The 13,948-nt window shown below is 37.1% G+C and overlaps 1 protein-coding gene across 1 annotated transcript in view; it reads right to left on the bottom strand.

The window, feature by feature from the left end:
- LOC150087861 (sushi, von Willebrand factor type A, EGF and pentraxin domain-containing protein 1-like) overlaps nucleotides 1-13,948 on the bottom strand; it is a 50,305-nt gene that overhangs the window by 17,486 nt on the left and 18,871 nt on the right. The window contains exons 7-8 of the mRNA XM_090370475.1: nucleotides 6,098-6,271; nucleotides 2,618-2,968 (exon numbers count right to left, since the gene is read on the bottom strand). Of these exons, the coding sequence (XP_090226601.1) occupies nucleotides 2,618-2,968; nucleotides 6,098-6,271 (525 nt within the window). The remainder of the gene's footprint in view (nucleotides 1-2,617; nucleotides 2,969-6,097; nucleotides 6,272-13,948) is intronic.

Raw genomic sequence — 13,948 nt, 5'->3', positions numbered from 1 at the left:
GGCAGCTTTTCGCCGTGAAGACTGCTTGAACCTGGCGACTCCATTAGACCGCACACGGTGTTCTCAGATATCCTGGACTAGTTGGACAGTTATCCCGGAGTTCGGCAGTGGAGCGAGCAACTGGCATCGACTGGAGAACACTGCGTTCCATAGCATCCCACAAATGTTTGATTCGATTGATGTGGGGGGAATTTGGCAGCCAGGGATGCGTACGAAATGCCTGGATATGATCCTTGAATTATTCCTGCGCAATGTGGGCCTTGTGACACGGAGATTTATCTTGTTGAAAGAGTCCAATGCCATTTGGATACACCATCACCATGCAGGGAGACACTTTGTCCGAAACAATGCCGAGTTAGGATCTGGCAGTGAGGGTGTGTTCAATGGGGATGAGGGCACCCAGTGATGTCCATGAAAACATTTCCAAACTTTGATGCCATCGCTGCTGGACTGTTTTTGTCCAGCTGTGCAGTCTGGTTGCAGCTGTTCTCCTGCTTGCAGTGGAATATGCACCCGTCCATCAGTATGATGGAGATGAAACACAGGGAAACTCTTTTCCAGTTGTGCAATGTCCAGGAATGGTGGTCCCATGTCCACTGTAAACGGAGGCATCAATGACGATCAGTCAACATGGGCACATAAACAGGTTACCTACTCCACAAGAGCATCCACTGGATGGTGGGCTCAGGAACGTTTCTCTGTGCGTCCCCTGTTGTATTCTGCCGTTACTTGAGCAATCTGAACTGTTTGGCGTCCCGGATAGCACATGCCAACCTCTGTTCACCTTGACTGTTAGCCAGTGGTGGTCTCCCCGTCCCAGCACATTGGGTGGTTTTACATCCCCCTTCAGACCATTTCTGCCACACCTTTATGACGGCTGCCCTCGAACAACCAACAGATGGCCTTGCTTTCCTAGTGCCGTAAATCATTCCTGGTTCAAACTCCGTCAGATTCTTCCCTTTCCTCATAGTATGGGCTTTGTACTGATGAACTGACAGTTCTTTATCTCCCCCCCTTCTGCCTCTACTGGAGGATGCTTCTTTCTTTCTCCCACTCTGCTCCTCTCTCCTCCACTCATATTTTTTTTATTTATTTTTGTATTATTATTAATATGTATATTTTTTGACTTGCCTCTGTCAGGAAGCTCAGGTGACCCTGGCAGAGACCAGCCAAAATATAATAGGCAGCCTGGCTTATCTTCCAGTGGTGGCGGTTGACAATGTAGGGGCCCTGCAGCCAAGCAGCCAGAAACATAACAAAAGAACAAAACACAGTACTACATATACCAGACATGACACTTTTTTCTGGCTTTTTCAGTTGTTCTGCATTCCATCCCAGAGTACATACAGCGCAGACGGGAAACTACCGGTGGTGTCTAACCCTAAATACCATGTTACGAACTTAAAGCACTACCCTTACCGTCATTATACATACTGCGCCATTCGATGACGTTGCCCCTAGGTGTTGTGGGATGATTCCACTCGTGTAGACAGAGGCGGTCATAATGTTTTGGCTCATGAGTGTATATGCAGGCCAGAAGCAAAACAAATACAAAATGAGAACGGCCAAAGAAAGTAAAATAAATGGCAAAAAGATAAATACAACAAAACAGTTAAAGAGAAGCAAATAAAAACATAAAAATAATAGCAATAAGAAATGCAGAGCCAGCAAAGTAAAATGAGAACCGGAAGAAATGAAAATAAAACGGAAATTGATTCATTTTCCCATGTGCCAAAATTTTTTCATTTGAGTTGCAGTATCTGGAGGTTGCACGTGACCGTATTTGGCGATGAGAACATTAATATTTATAATGGCAGTACATGGGAGTTGATTAAAATGTACGTTTACACAGGGTCGCTTACAAATAAATTATGATTGTCAGCCATGGAGGATAGTTAGGAGAGCCATTAATCATAATTACATTTCTCTCTTCAAGCTACACTGGTCTTGCGGCGGATTGTGTATTTACGGCCCGTATAAGCGAATTTGTCTTACCATTTCCGTTAGTCAGCACCGTCGCACTCAATATGCAGCGGGTGACCTGGAGATTACAAGCGCATCATCTTGTAGCAAATAAGATAAGTACGAATAAATGGTGGCATTGTCTCTTTTGATGGCACTCATATTAAAGGATGGGATCGCGAGCTTATGCAATTAATGTTAGTAGTATGTGAGTTGGATAAAAACAGCTTCCATAGTACTGCCATCTGTCGGTCGATTTTGTAACCATTTCAATATTACGTCACAGTTATTTTTTTAGTACGTCGTACTGCCATCTTTCGGTCGATTTTGTAACCATTTAACTATTACGTCATAGTTATTTGTTTATCTGATGACAAAATGAGGAAGATGAAATAAAATTTATTCTTTATAATAATTAATCTTAAAGCGATATTTTGCAACTTATTTATTATTATTTTTGTTTATCGGATAATGAGGTTGAATCCGGTAAATAGAATCTGAATTTATTTTTATTAAATTAAAACTGTAGAGGGAGCCATTAATGAATGTAGGATGGATGTGCCGATATATAAATAAACAGGATGAACAGTAGGAACAGCTGCTAAGAATGAATCTCAATAATCTTAAATGAACAGATGAAATTCTGTAAATGTACCTTGAGTTCTGCGATGTTGCTTCTTTCCTGACCTTCCCCATCGTTGACGGCTGCTTTCGAGACGCCGCTGGCGCCGAACAGCTGCCTCTCGTCTTTCTCGAATTGAGCGATTCCATCGGACCTGTGGGTGAGACCCACGAATACACGTAGGAAGTTCCTGAGGGCTCCACCGTCCGTCGACGCACGTAGCACCTGGTGGTCCATCGGCTAGGGTATAGTGGCGGTCGCACTCGTACATGATTTGACGGTTATTGGTGACCTTCCGTACATACGGGCGATAGTCGTACATCCCCATGTTACCGACTAGGAGAACACGTCCGTTCTCAACATAGCCAGGAAAGGGACAATAGACTAGGATATATACAGAGAGAGAGAGAAGGAAAGAAGAAAAAAAAAGTCAGTAGTGGTGTGGGGACAGATAATTTAGTGGGAAAGAAAGTAATGTCGTTTTTTTTTTTTTTTTTATTTGAAACTTTTATTCTGTTAAAAATTGAAATTAGTTTGTTCGCACGGTTTTTCATGTTTCTCATTTTGCAAAATAGAAGAGTGAAAGATAAATTAGCCCTCCTTTGATATAAATAATGCATGTTGGTGAAAAACAAACACATCGTTGGTTCTAATAAAATGCAGTATAAAAACGACATTATTTTCTTAACTTGATATGCGAGGTCTGACAATAGAGTAACTTGACAAACTATTAAAATGTAAAGCATCACTACACTTTAATGAGTGTGGACATCTTCAAAGGTAAACTCGCATCCAAACGGTGGGTGTTTTAAAATTTCGAAATATAAAAAAAGAACAGGAAAGACAACGTGAGCATGGTGGAGGTTTTAACACTTTTTTTTTTTTTGATCGAAACTTTATTTTCTGAAATAGCTGTTGGAAGGTGCACTGTCATAATTGTCCAAAAACTCTAAAGTAGAGTATTTCGTTTACAGTTGACAGGGGAAATTCAAAAGATCAGTATAGTTTTCATCTTAGATTTTGATATGTGTACTTTTTATAACACTGGTCGGCATCAATTTCCTCCCTGAAATAATTTCGACAGATTCTAGGAAATATGTTCAAAAACTCAGATATGCGCTCAAAAACTTCTCATCACCCTCAGTTTTCAAAGTATCATAGGTTAATGATCGAAAACCAAGACCTGTCGTTAAAGCTTCATTTCCTACATTCTCATTTAGACTTTTTTCCTGAAAACTTGGGAATGGCCTCAGATGAATTCGGTGAAATGTTTCACCAAGATATTTCTCAAATGGACAAAAAGATACCAGGAAAAATTGAGCCCAAGTACGTTGGCTGACTACCGTTGGAATCTCGAAGGGAGACACCAATGGACGATTATAAAAGGCAAAAAACGACAAAATATGAAATAAAATTTCATATTTTGAAATTGGAAATTTGAATATTTGAATATTTTGAAATTTCATATTTTGAAATTTCATATCTTAAAATTGGTGGGTGTTAGAGCAATATGGTTGCCATATTTGAATCCAGCAACGTCAAATCTACAAGAATCATCCCGAATTTTAACAGGGAGAAAAAAAAGTCCCGATAATATTCCGCTAGTGATTCTTTCTGGATGATATTGCTACCAATATTTCTCAACTGTTATATTTTTCTGTCTCAGAAATTAGTATTTTTCCACAAATTTTTCTGAAAGGCATGGACAGTTTATTTTTTCCTCAGTTTTCCTCAACGCTAAGGTATTTTAGCATCATTTGCACAGCCCTTCTTCATGTATAGACCTTGAATCAAAATATCTTCCCAACATTCTTAAAATCTTTTAACCTATACAAGAACTCGCGCTTTATATTTTGTTCCATCTCCATAAATTAATCTACCATTTCATAAATTATTCAGGTTACTATATTGCAAGACTTCGTAGCAAACACAACAAAAAGGAAACTATCAGCCAACATAAATTTCAGTAATCATAAATCGATTTTTCCATCCCTTAGGCTTAAAATTCGCCCATTTACAATTACTTCGGCTAAGCCTAAATTATTTAGCAATTCTAACGATCTATAGCAGTGATTAGATGTCGCAAATGCCAAGCAATACACATAATTTCCTTTCCTTAATTATCCGTCATCCTTATCTTCTAATGTGTCCAATTTTATGCAGAAATAACCCGTTTTCAAGACGTCTCTAAATTACATTATAAAGGCTAAAAGCGAAAGAAATAATTTCATTTGTTGTAATTAAAATAGAACGTTGGAGAAACACAATATGTCTGAATATTAAACGAGTTTAATCAATCGAAAAGAATAATGACGAAAGATATAGTGATATTAAATTACAAACGCATATTTTTTACGTAAAATACTGGTAGTAAATATCTTTTATGTTTTAGACGCTTAACAAGAAAAATTAATTGAGTTCAAGAAGAGAAAGTTGAAACCTTCCTAATGCCAAGAAATAATTAATTTGGGAACATATTTGATTAGCGCACACATGTTGTGGTCATATGATATGGAAATAAATAGAATGCTAAGTTAAACCTTGCCAGATTCAGCAAGAAACCGCATATAAAAATGGAACAAATTTTCTACTTTAAAAAAATCCCACGAATAAACTAGTCTTTGAAATTACATTTACCCTATTTTTTTCCATATTTTTCTATGATAAAAACTGGTAAAGCTTCACAAATTAATTACGTGTTTAACAGAATCAAAAAAAAAAAAATAAAATAAAATTTCTGAGAGATTATAAAATATTATATGCATAAATATATATAGACACTCAGTGAATTGTCACCACCCCGTCCATAAGGGACTGTGCTGCACAGTTCGCATCATAAAAAGCTGAACAACTCCGTATGTCATAATTCAGTGATTACTGAGTACATACAGTCGAAGCTCTATATAACGACCCCCCAGGAATGAGAAAACGGTCGTTATATAGGAAGGGCGTTATAACGATTGCTTACAAAGTAGCATTAGGTTAATGAGAAATTGGCCGATACCAACCACATAGGACGTTAAAAAGAGGGTCGCTATAAAGAGTTTCGACAGTATATATACATTTTGTTATACTCTGGCCATTTGCTAGTCCACTTCTTTATGGTTATATCAATTTCAGGGAATACGTTTCATATACTCAGTGCCCTACCAAAAGTTTTCGGACACCCCGATTTTAAAGTATTTCTTAAGGAACCCATTAAATGGGCGAATGCATTAAAACATTAAATTAAAGCAGCAGATTACTGTCTTTATCGTGTATAAATGAAAGCCCTTTCGCCAAATTAAACAAAATCATGGTGTTCGAATACTTTTGGCAAGGCTTAATACTATCTCCTGTGCAAAAGTGCCTATCAAGACTTCAAATACAACGACTTCCATTAAAACATTCTTACAAGGCGTTAAAATATTTTTGTAGGAAAATATTTATCAATTTATTAAATAAAAATATATGATACATCATTGCTGCTTGTCAGTGGTTTATGAACTCGTGATACTTAAATGGAATACTTACTTTCATCGCATACAGGAACATCCCCCGACCATGTTCCAAAATTGCATTCAGTGACATTCGGGCCCTCTAGTCTAAAACCATCTTTACATCGAAACAACGCTTTCATGCCATGGTCTGTTTTAGGGGCAATGACCATCCCATGTCTGGGTCTTGTGGGCAACTGTTTACATCGATCTGAAAAGGAAAATACATTTAAGGAACCACAAGTGAAGTTAATTACATTAACTTTAATAATAATCAGAAGATATCGTAATAAATTGACTCTTTTAGAAAGATTTGTTCAGACATCCCAAATTTAATTAAACTTGGACGAATATAAATCCGACCATAATTATTTTTTATTTTATTTATTTATTTTTTCATGCATATCACATAAACTATACATTGTATATGTTGCCTTGCGCTGATTGGAGGAGTGAATGAGTAAAATGGCGAATGCGCAGAAACGAAATTTTCTTCTCGGTTTGCGCATCAAAGTCTATGCTTCTTGGTCTATTTTTAATATACTCGTAAATCATATATTATTACTATTTGCCAACATGTAATGTAACGCGCTGTGTACTTTAAACTATTTTTTATTCATTTCGCTCAAAAAATTCTCCTTGAAAAGAAGTCAAGAAATGTGGAAACCATTTCAAATGACAGTGTGTTTCGAGATGTCAACGCAGCTTTCGATTCGATGATGGCAATCGAAATTTGCGTTGACATCTCGGGGAAATACATTGAAGCAAAAACCGCAATTTTTTTTTAGAAAATAAAACTGACATGTTGGCATTTTCGGTTAAAAGGAACGTCAAAACCTTCACCAAGAAACCACAAATGCGTTTTAATTGCCGTGTTCTTGCAAGCGTACACGAATATTTTATTCTTTCAGAAAACTGGTTGCAGAAAACAATTTTAATAAAAACTTGACAAGAACGTCTTAACAGTTGAACTTAGTTTACCGTCTCAATGATTCGTAACTCGTCTTGGTCAAAATTAATCGCAAAATCTTTGTACTACAACAAGTTCATTTTATTTAATATAATTCAGTTTACGTTTCATCATTAAAAGATTCTTTCGAACTTGATTCAGGCAGCGGTTGTCATGGTGATTAGTATCTTTTCATACCGCTAGGATCGTTACTAGCTCGGATAATGACACAATCTATTCCTACGGGTTTAAAAGGAAATTACTCAGTGGATACGTTTCCTTCTTTACGCTAAGAAGCATAGAGAAAACTCCAGTTTCCTTTGAATTGTGTCAACGGATAGCTTGGAATTTACTGTCTAGTGATCATTAAGCGTGAAACAGATAAACAATACCTTTGTCTAATCCCAGTTTACCGATATATGGAGTTGTCTGTTTGAAATGTGCTGGCATCAAAGGACAGGAGGACTTCAGAGGTGGTTACCACCATTTTGAGGACGTTTGGGATTTTAGTGTTGTCCCTGTTCGTTGAAGCGATCTGTCTTTAACAGATTACCAACGTTAGCGAGAAACTTCAGAAATGTGTAGTGTGGTCATGTGACTTATCTAAATATTTACCCAGTTGGTTACACACAGTTAATATGACATGTTCGACAGTTGCTGAACCACTAAGAGCGAAACTGAAACCGCTTTCAAATAGATTAGTAAAATGGCTTATGGAAGCGGAAGAAGAAATTACAAAAGAAAACGTTAATGGGTAGAATGATTCAGGGGATCATTACTGAAATGCAATTATCCACTTTTATCGTTCAAGTTTGAACTTAACTATTTAAACTATTTTGAGTTATTTCCACGTCTACTGGTGGCTTTGCCAAGCGTTCCATTCTAGGTCACTGCACTGTGGGAACCAGAACGATAAGAAAAATTCAGTTCGGCTTCAAGATTAAAAAAAAAAAAAAAACATTAAAAGATGAAAGATGCTATTGTTCAAAATTAATACTCTGCAGTCTTCGCTGGTGGATTAATAATAAAATATTGCTTCCCCAACCATCCTCTAACTTGTGAAATAAATAAATAATATATACAGTATCCTATCAAAAGTATTTGGATACCCTTCTCAGAATAGTGGACGATGAGAACGATATATATGTAAAGTAAAAACAAATTTAAAAGTATTCGGGCAATAATACAGTTGTCATAAACAAGGAAATGAGTTGTTGCAAGGTGTTTCGAAGAATTGCTTTGAAATTTGAGGCCATATCAGTATCGAGATTCAAATTTGTGGGACAGCCACACATTTGAACCTCGCAAAGTCAGTTGTGGTCGAATCAGTGGAAACAAGAAAGCATTAAAGCAATGTAGGTGTGCACAGTCAGTTAGGTTCCTCCCTCCAAAAAAAATAATAACTCTTACGGATAGGGTTCGATGAACCCTCAAGGAAGCGATGAAGCGAACTTCGAAAAGCCCTTGAAAAATGTTACGTTACAACAACATCTTTCCAACGCAACGCTCCTGTGTCCGCAAGAAGCCTCACGGCAGAACTGCTCCTCACAAGCCCCACATCGCGCCAAGGAATACTAGATGTCGCCTAGAGTGGTGTGTTCAACTCCATCATCTTAGCAAAAAGCAGACATTGTAAAGGATACTCATCGTAATCTTATCTGGAGAAGTTTAAAATGACGCTGAAAGATGCTAGTTTAGAAGTTAGCATAAAACAACTGACAAAAAAGTACACAACTACCATTTAACGGCAGAAACCTAGTTATCATGACATGAGATATCCTGAAACTTCTGAGTGGCCCCTAGTATCAAAAAATGAAGAATTAAAGGAAAACAGCCTATAAAATTTTTAGGCGTTAAAAATAGTTTCTAATACTACCTTTACATTCATATTCCATTCAGTGAAGCACTAAAACCAAATAAAAGACCCGCTCCAAATGTAGTCAAATTCTGAAATTTCGTTGTTGGTTTCACGGATGTGAACGTGATTATACATAGGTTGAGGAGTCAACGGAATTCTCACAGGAAGAATAAGGTATGCAATATAGATATTCACTAAAATATTTAAAATACATAGGCATTCATACTGATTAGACTCTAGTGATTAGATATCATTACTGTACCATTCATCACCGCATCATCAAGCACTTTGCGATTGACCTCTGAAAGAATTTGTCAGGATAGAAAGTACAGAATGCAAAGCCTAGAAAATACCTATACAATAATAATTCAATGGACCAGAAGTACGATCAAACACGCGTATCTGAATACCACCAGTGCCATTTGGTGACCATAAATTGAATACACATCATTCGTGCCTGAGATTGTTTCACCTCCCCCCTCCTCACACACTCTGTGTACCTTGCACCTGCATCTGTGGAATGTGAGCAGTAGAAACTGTGTTTTTTGCTTCATTTCTCCTATTGGGAAAAAGTAACGCAACGACCGCTGACAGGCGCGCATTTATGTGGTTCTGTTCACCGTTTTCCAAACAAATGTACTTTAAAGAGTTCAGATTCTTGCCTTAGAACGCCTATCAATTAAGAGAACAGTAAGAGCTAAATGCGCAATATGAAATGTGCAGTAATATTTTTATATTGAAATCCTTTATTAGTTTGAAGAGTATGATGATTTATTTCAGAATTAAAGTCTGTAAAACAGTGAGTACAGATTTGGTATAAGTCCACATAAATTTTCTAATGGCAGGATCTACAGACGACATATATTGTGCACACTAAAACTTTGAATATTGACAAACCAGCCTATAGGATCTGATCGGTTTTTCTCTTCACTCTAGTGCTCCCTTAATTTATGATATAAACTTTAAGCGATAAATTTCTAAAAGGTATTGCAAGTGTGTATCTACCAATCTCTCTAAATAGATAGGGATAGACGCACTATGGGTATTAAATGTACATAAAAACTGTATATAAATGAAAACCGTATATAAGTACAGAAATAACATCTGGCGCTACGCCTCTATATGTTTAATTTACGAATTAAATCAAAAACGAGCAAACTACTGTACAACGAGTTGCCTGGATATTGCACAACTTCGAATAAATGACATCACAAAAAGCCTAATGTGCGATTTATTTGTCTCACATTTCAGTTATATATTATCACCATATATTTGTCTAATAATTATGTCTTATAATCATTAAGTCTTATAAATAAATGAAAGATAAGCCAGGCAAAGTTTTTAAAGTAGTGCAATACCTAGGCAACTCGTGGTACAGTGACTTGCAATATTCACTGTAGTTAAAAAAATAAAAAAAAAAAATGGAAGGAGAAGGAATGGTAAAAATATATATATAAAGAGAGAAATAAAATGAAAGAGAAAGGCCATAATGTAAAATGATGCTAAAGTATTTAAAGGAATTCCATTACTGAGTTTCCAAGAAACGGAAATCAGAAAATAGTCAACCCATCCAGCAGAAAGCGAGCAAGCTCGAAGTTGTTCCACTCCAAAGTGCTACTTGTGAATTCTTTGCGAAATGATAGCGACGTTGTGTTCATTTGGACAATTAATGTTCGCTCCTGCGGTGCTATTCACGTCATGGACGTTCGATGCTGTTGAAACATTCGGGAAAAAGATGACGCCAGTGCGTGCCTGCAAGTCAGTGGACTCGAAACGTAACACGCACAGAAGGCGAATATAATTGGATGCTTCCTGGAGTCACTTCGCTACCGCTAATAGAAAACGTTGCGGAAATGGCACCCAGAAAAACATTATCGTAGTGTTTACCTTGCAACATTTTATGTAATAGGTGATAAATCTTCCTTCCTCTTCATTCAAGAAGCTATCTCCGAAAGGAGATTGCCACAAGGAATAACTGCGTCTATTAGAAACGTCTGAGCAGTTCGTGTCGACTTGAATATTCACATATTCTTGGCAAACTAACTTCTTGCAAGTGTATATATACACTTTGTGGGATAAGACACATCAGAAGACGAAGGAGAATCGAAAGAAAAATATGAACAAAATCTTATATTCGGGAAAAGAGTTTATTATATTAACCAGGATTAAATAAATAAATTTTAATTTTAATTTAATTGCGAAATAATGTAATTGAATTGAATGTTATTAAATTGAATTAAACAATTTAATTTAGTTACAAAATAATGTACAGTAATTGACAGCTATTTAGGATAGTTTCATAATTTAGCCACTTTGCTGTTGTGGCGTGGCAGTAGTAGATACAAACGAAAATCACATTATAGATTTATATTACAAAGTATTAAATTTCATATAGATTTATATTACAAATTATTGTAATATAAATTATTGTAAGTCATACTATAGATTTATATTACAAATTGAGAAATTATGTAATTGAATTGAATGTAATTAAATTAAATAATTGAATTTAGTTACAAAATAACGTACAGTAATTGACAGCTATTAGAATAGCTTCATAATTTGGCCACTTCTCTGTTGTGGCGTGGCAGTAGTAGATAAATACGAAAATCACATTATAGATTTATATTACAAATGTAAAACGTAATTTCATATTAAATTGCGAATAATTAATTCAAAACTGCTAGCTCGAATAATGTTTCTATTCGAAATACTGATTTCAATCTGAAAAGCAACCTCCCCGGCAGAATCCTGGATTCTCTGCTAATTGTAAGTCATTATTTAAGAAATATATATATAATTTTTTTTTACTATTAATAACAAAATACACAACAGGTAACTATTAACAGTGTATCTGAGATCAGAACAATAAACATAATAACAATAATATGAAATCCAACAGGAAGATAAACATTAATATAGATTCAAACATTAAAAACATATGTACAAAAGAGGATTGCATTAAGTTAAGTTACCGGTAAAACAAGTAATAATTAATCAGTTAGAGAATATAAATATAATAAAACACATAATACTAATAAACTACAATAATTAGATCAGAGCTAGTCACTTTGCAGTTTAAGAGAAGAAGCAAACTTGTGGATGGAGTTCATCAGTGATTGGAAGTTGTCAAAGAAGTCAATGAGAGAGTCATTTGCTGATTTGCTGATTCTGTTCAGTGGACTGAACTTTATAAAGTCCGTGTTGGCAGAGTCAAGGCGAAACGGTGTAAGGTTCCTGACTTGTCTACAGGGAGCATCGAAGTTTATTTTACTCAGGATATCAGATGCTTCATAAATTCCAGTGATTACTTTGGCTAGAAGGGCGATGTCAGCAGTAACTCTTCTAGTGCACAGAGGCCTCAGATGAAAGTAATCACACAGCGATTCATAATACACTGAGTGATAGAATAGAGGATTGCGGTACGTAAGGTAACGGACAAAAATTTTTTTTTTTTTTTTTTTTTTGGACTGCTTCAATTTTGTTAGTTAAAGTCTTTGTGTGAGGATTCCAGATGGGTGAACTGAATTCAAGGATTGGCAGAATAATAGTTTTATAAAGGATAACCTCATATGGCAGCTTCATCTCTTGGGACATTGAATTTATTCCTTCATATCATGTTTTGGTATTATCAGTGATTATAATCTTATCGATATATTCGATAATATCGATATATTAATCGTGAATATCGATATATTAATCGTGAATACCAGTAGCAGCGATATGGTGTATACACTGAAAGGAGAGCATTCTAGTATACCTGGTACATGGGCAAGGCAACGCGGTCAGCCCTCTCGCTAGTGGATGAACCCGCCGCTTGGCAGGTATATAGGTACACTGTATCACTGCATTCGCGTAGGCGGTAATTCGATGTCAGTATGGCTAAACGTCGTGAGCTAACCGACTTTGAAAGAGGGATGATAGTGGGTGCCCGACGCATGGGTCACTCTATCGCGGAGATGGCACATAAATTGCGCTGTCCGCTTTCGACAGTATCAAGAGTGTATCGGGAATACGCCATTTCCAGAATAACATCTCATCGTGGACAACGTTGTATGCGAAGAAAGGTGGTGGAAGAACGTGGCCGTCGAAACATTGTTTCAGCCAACCAGAGAGCGACAGTGCCACAAATCACCGCCGATTTCAACGAGGGAGGCGCCAGAAAATCTCCACCAAGACCATCAGGCGATCATTAGCCACAGAGTCATTGCACAGAGTCAATGGCTAATGCCACAGAGGCATTAGCCATTGCTAACACCACGACACAGGACGCTACGCCCTAACTGGGAGAAAGAACATCGGCACTGGACCTGGGATGATTGAATGCGGGTCTCCCGATCCGATTAGTCCCGTTTCCAGTTATTTCGAGCTAACGGGAGGGTGCGTATCTGGCGGAAATCGCACGAAGCTATGCACCCGTCATGTTAACAAGGAAATGTCCAGGCAGGTGGGCGGTCGAAAATAGTCGGGGGCGTGTTCAACTGGCACAAGTTGGGACCTCTTGTGCGTTTAGACGCATTTCTGAACAGTCCAGGTTACGTGTCCATCCTTGCAGTATACTGCATCCCTTCATGGTCATCGTGTACCCATAGAGCAATGGACTCTTCCAGCAGAACAATGCGCTTCCCCACAGAGCCGTGGTGACTAGAATATGATTCGAAGAGCATTCCGCAGATTTTACCACCATGGAATAGCCTCCTCATTCAACGAACATGAATCCAGTGGAGCATCTTTGGGATGCTGTGGAAAGTTGTCCGTTCAAGCTGCTGTGGATCATCCACCCAGGAATGAGACGGAATTATGGACATCGGTGCAGCAAGCATGGATGGAAATACTTGTGGAACGCTTTCGTGAAGTAGTGGACTCAATGTCTCCCTCGCCGTGTGACTGCCCCTTATCCAGGCGAAATGTGGGCCTGTCCATTACTAGGTAGATATCCCATGATTTCTGTCTACTTAGTGTATAGTGCAGAGAATCCAACATCAAACAAAAGGAATTATACAATATGTTTGAATTAATGAAGAATATTTATAATTAAAACTTTATTTGTGTTAATTAGAAATAATAAAAATTAATTGTCT

This window comes from Mastigoproctus giganteus, chromosome 3 (assembly GCF_048544385.1).
Source record: "Mastigoproctus giganteus isolate SK-2022 chromosome 3, ASM4854438v1, whole genome shotgun sequence".
Taxonomy (NCBI): Eukaryota; Metazoa; Arthropoda; class Arachnida; order Uropygi; family Thelyphonidae; genus Mastigoproctus; species Mastigoproctus giganteus.
This window is presented reverse-complemented; position numbering and strand designations above follow the sequence as displayed.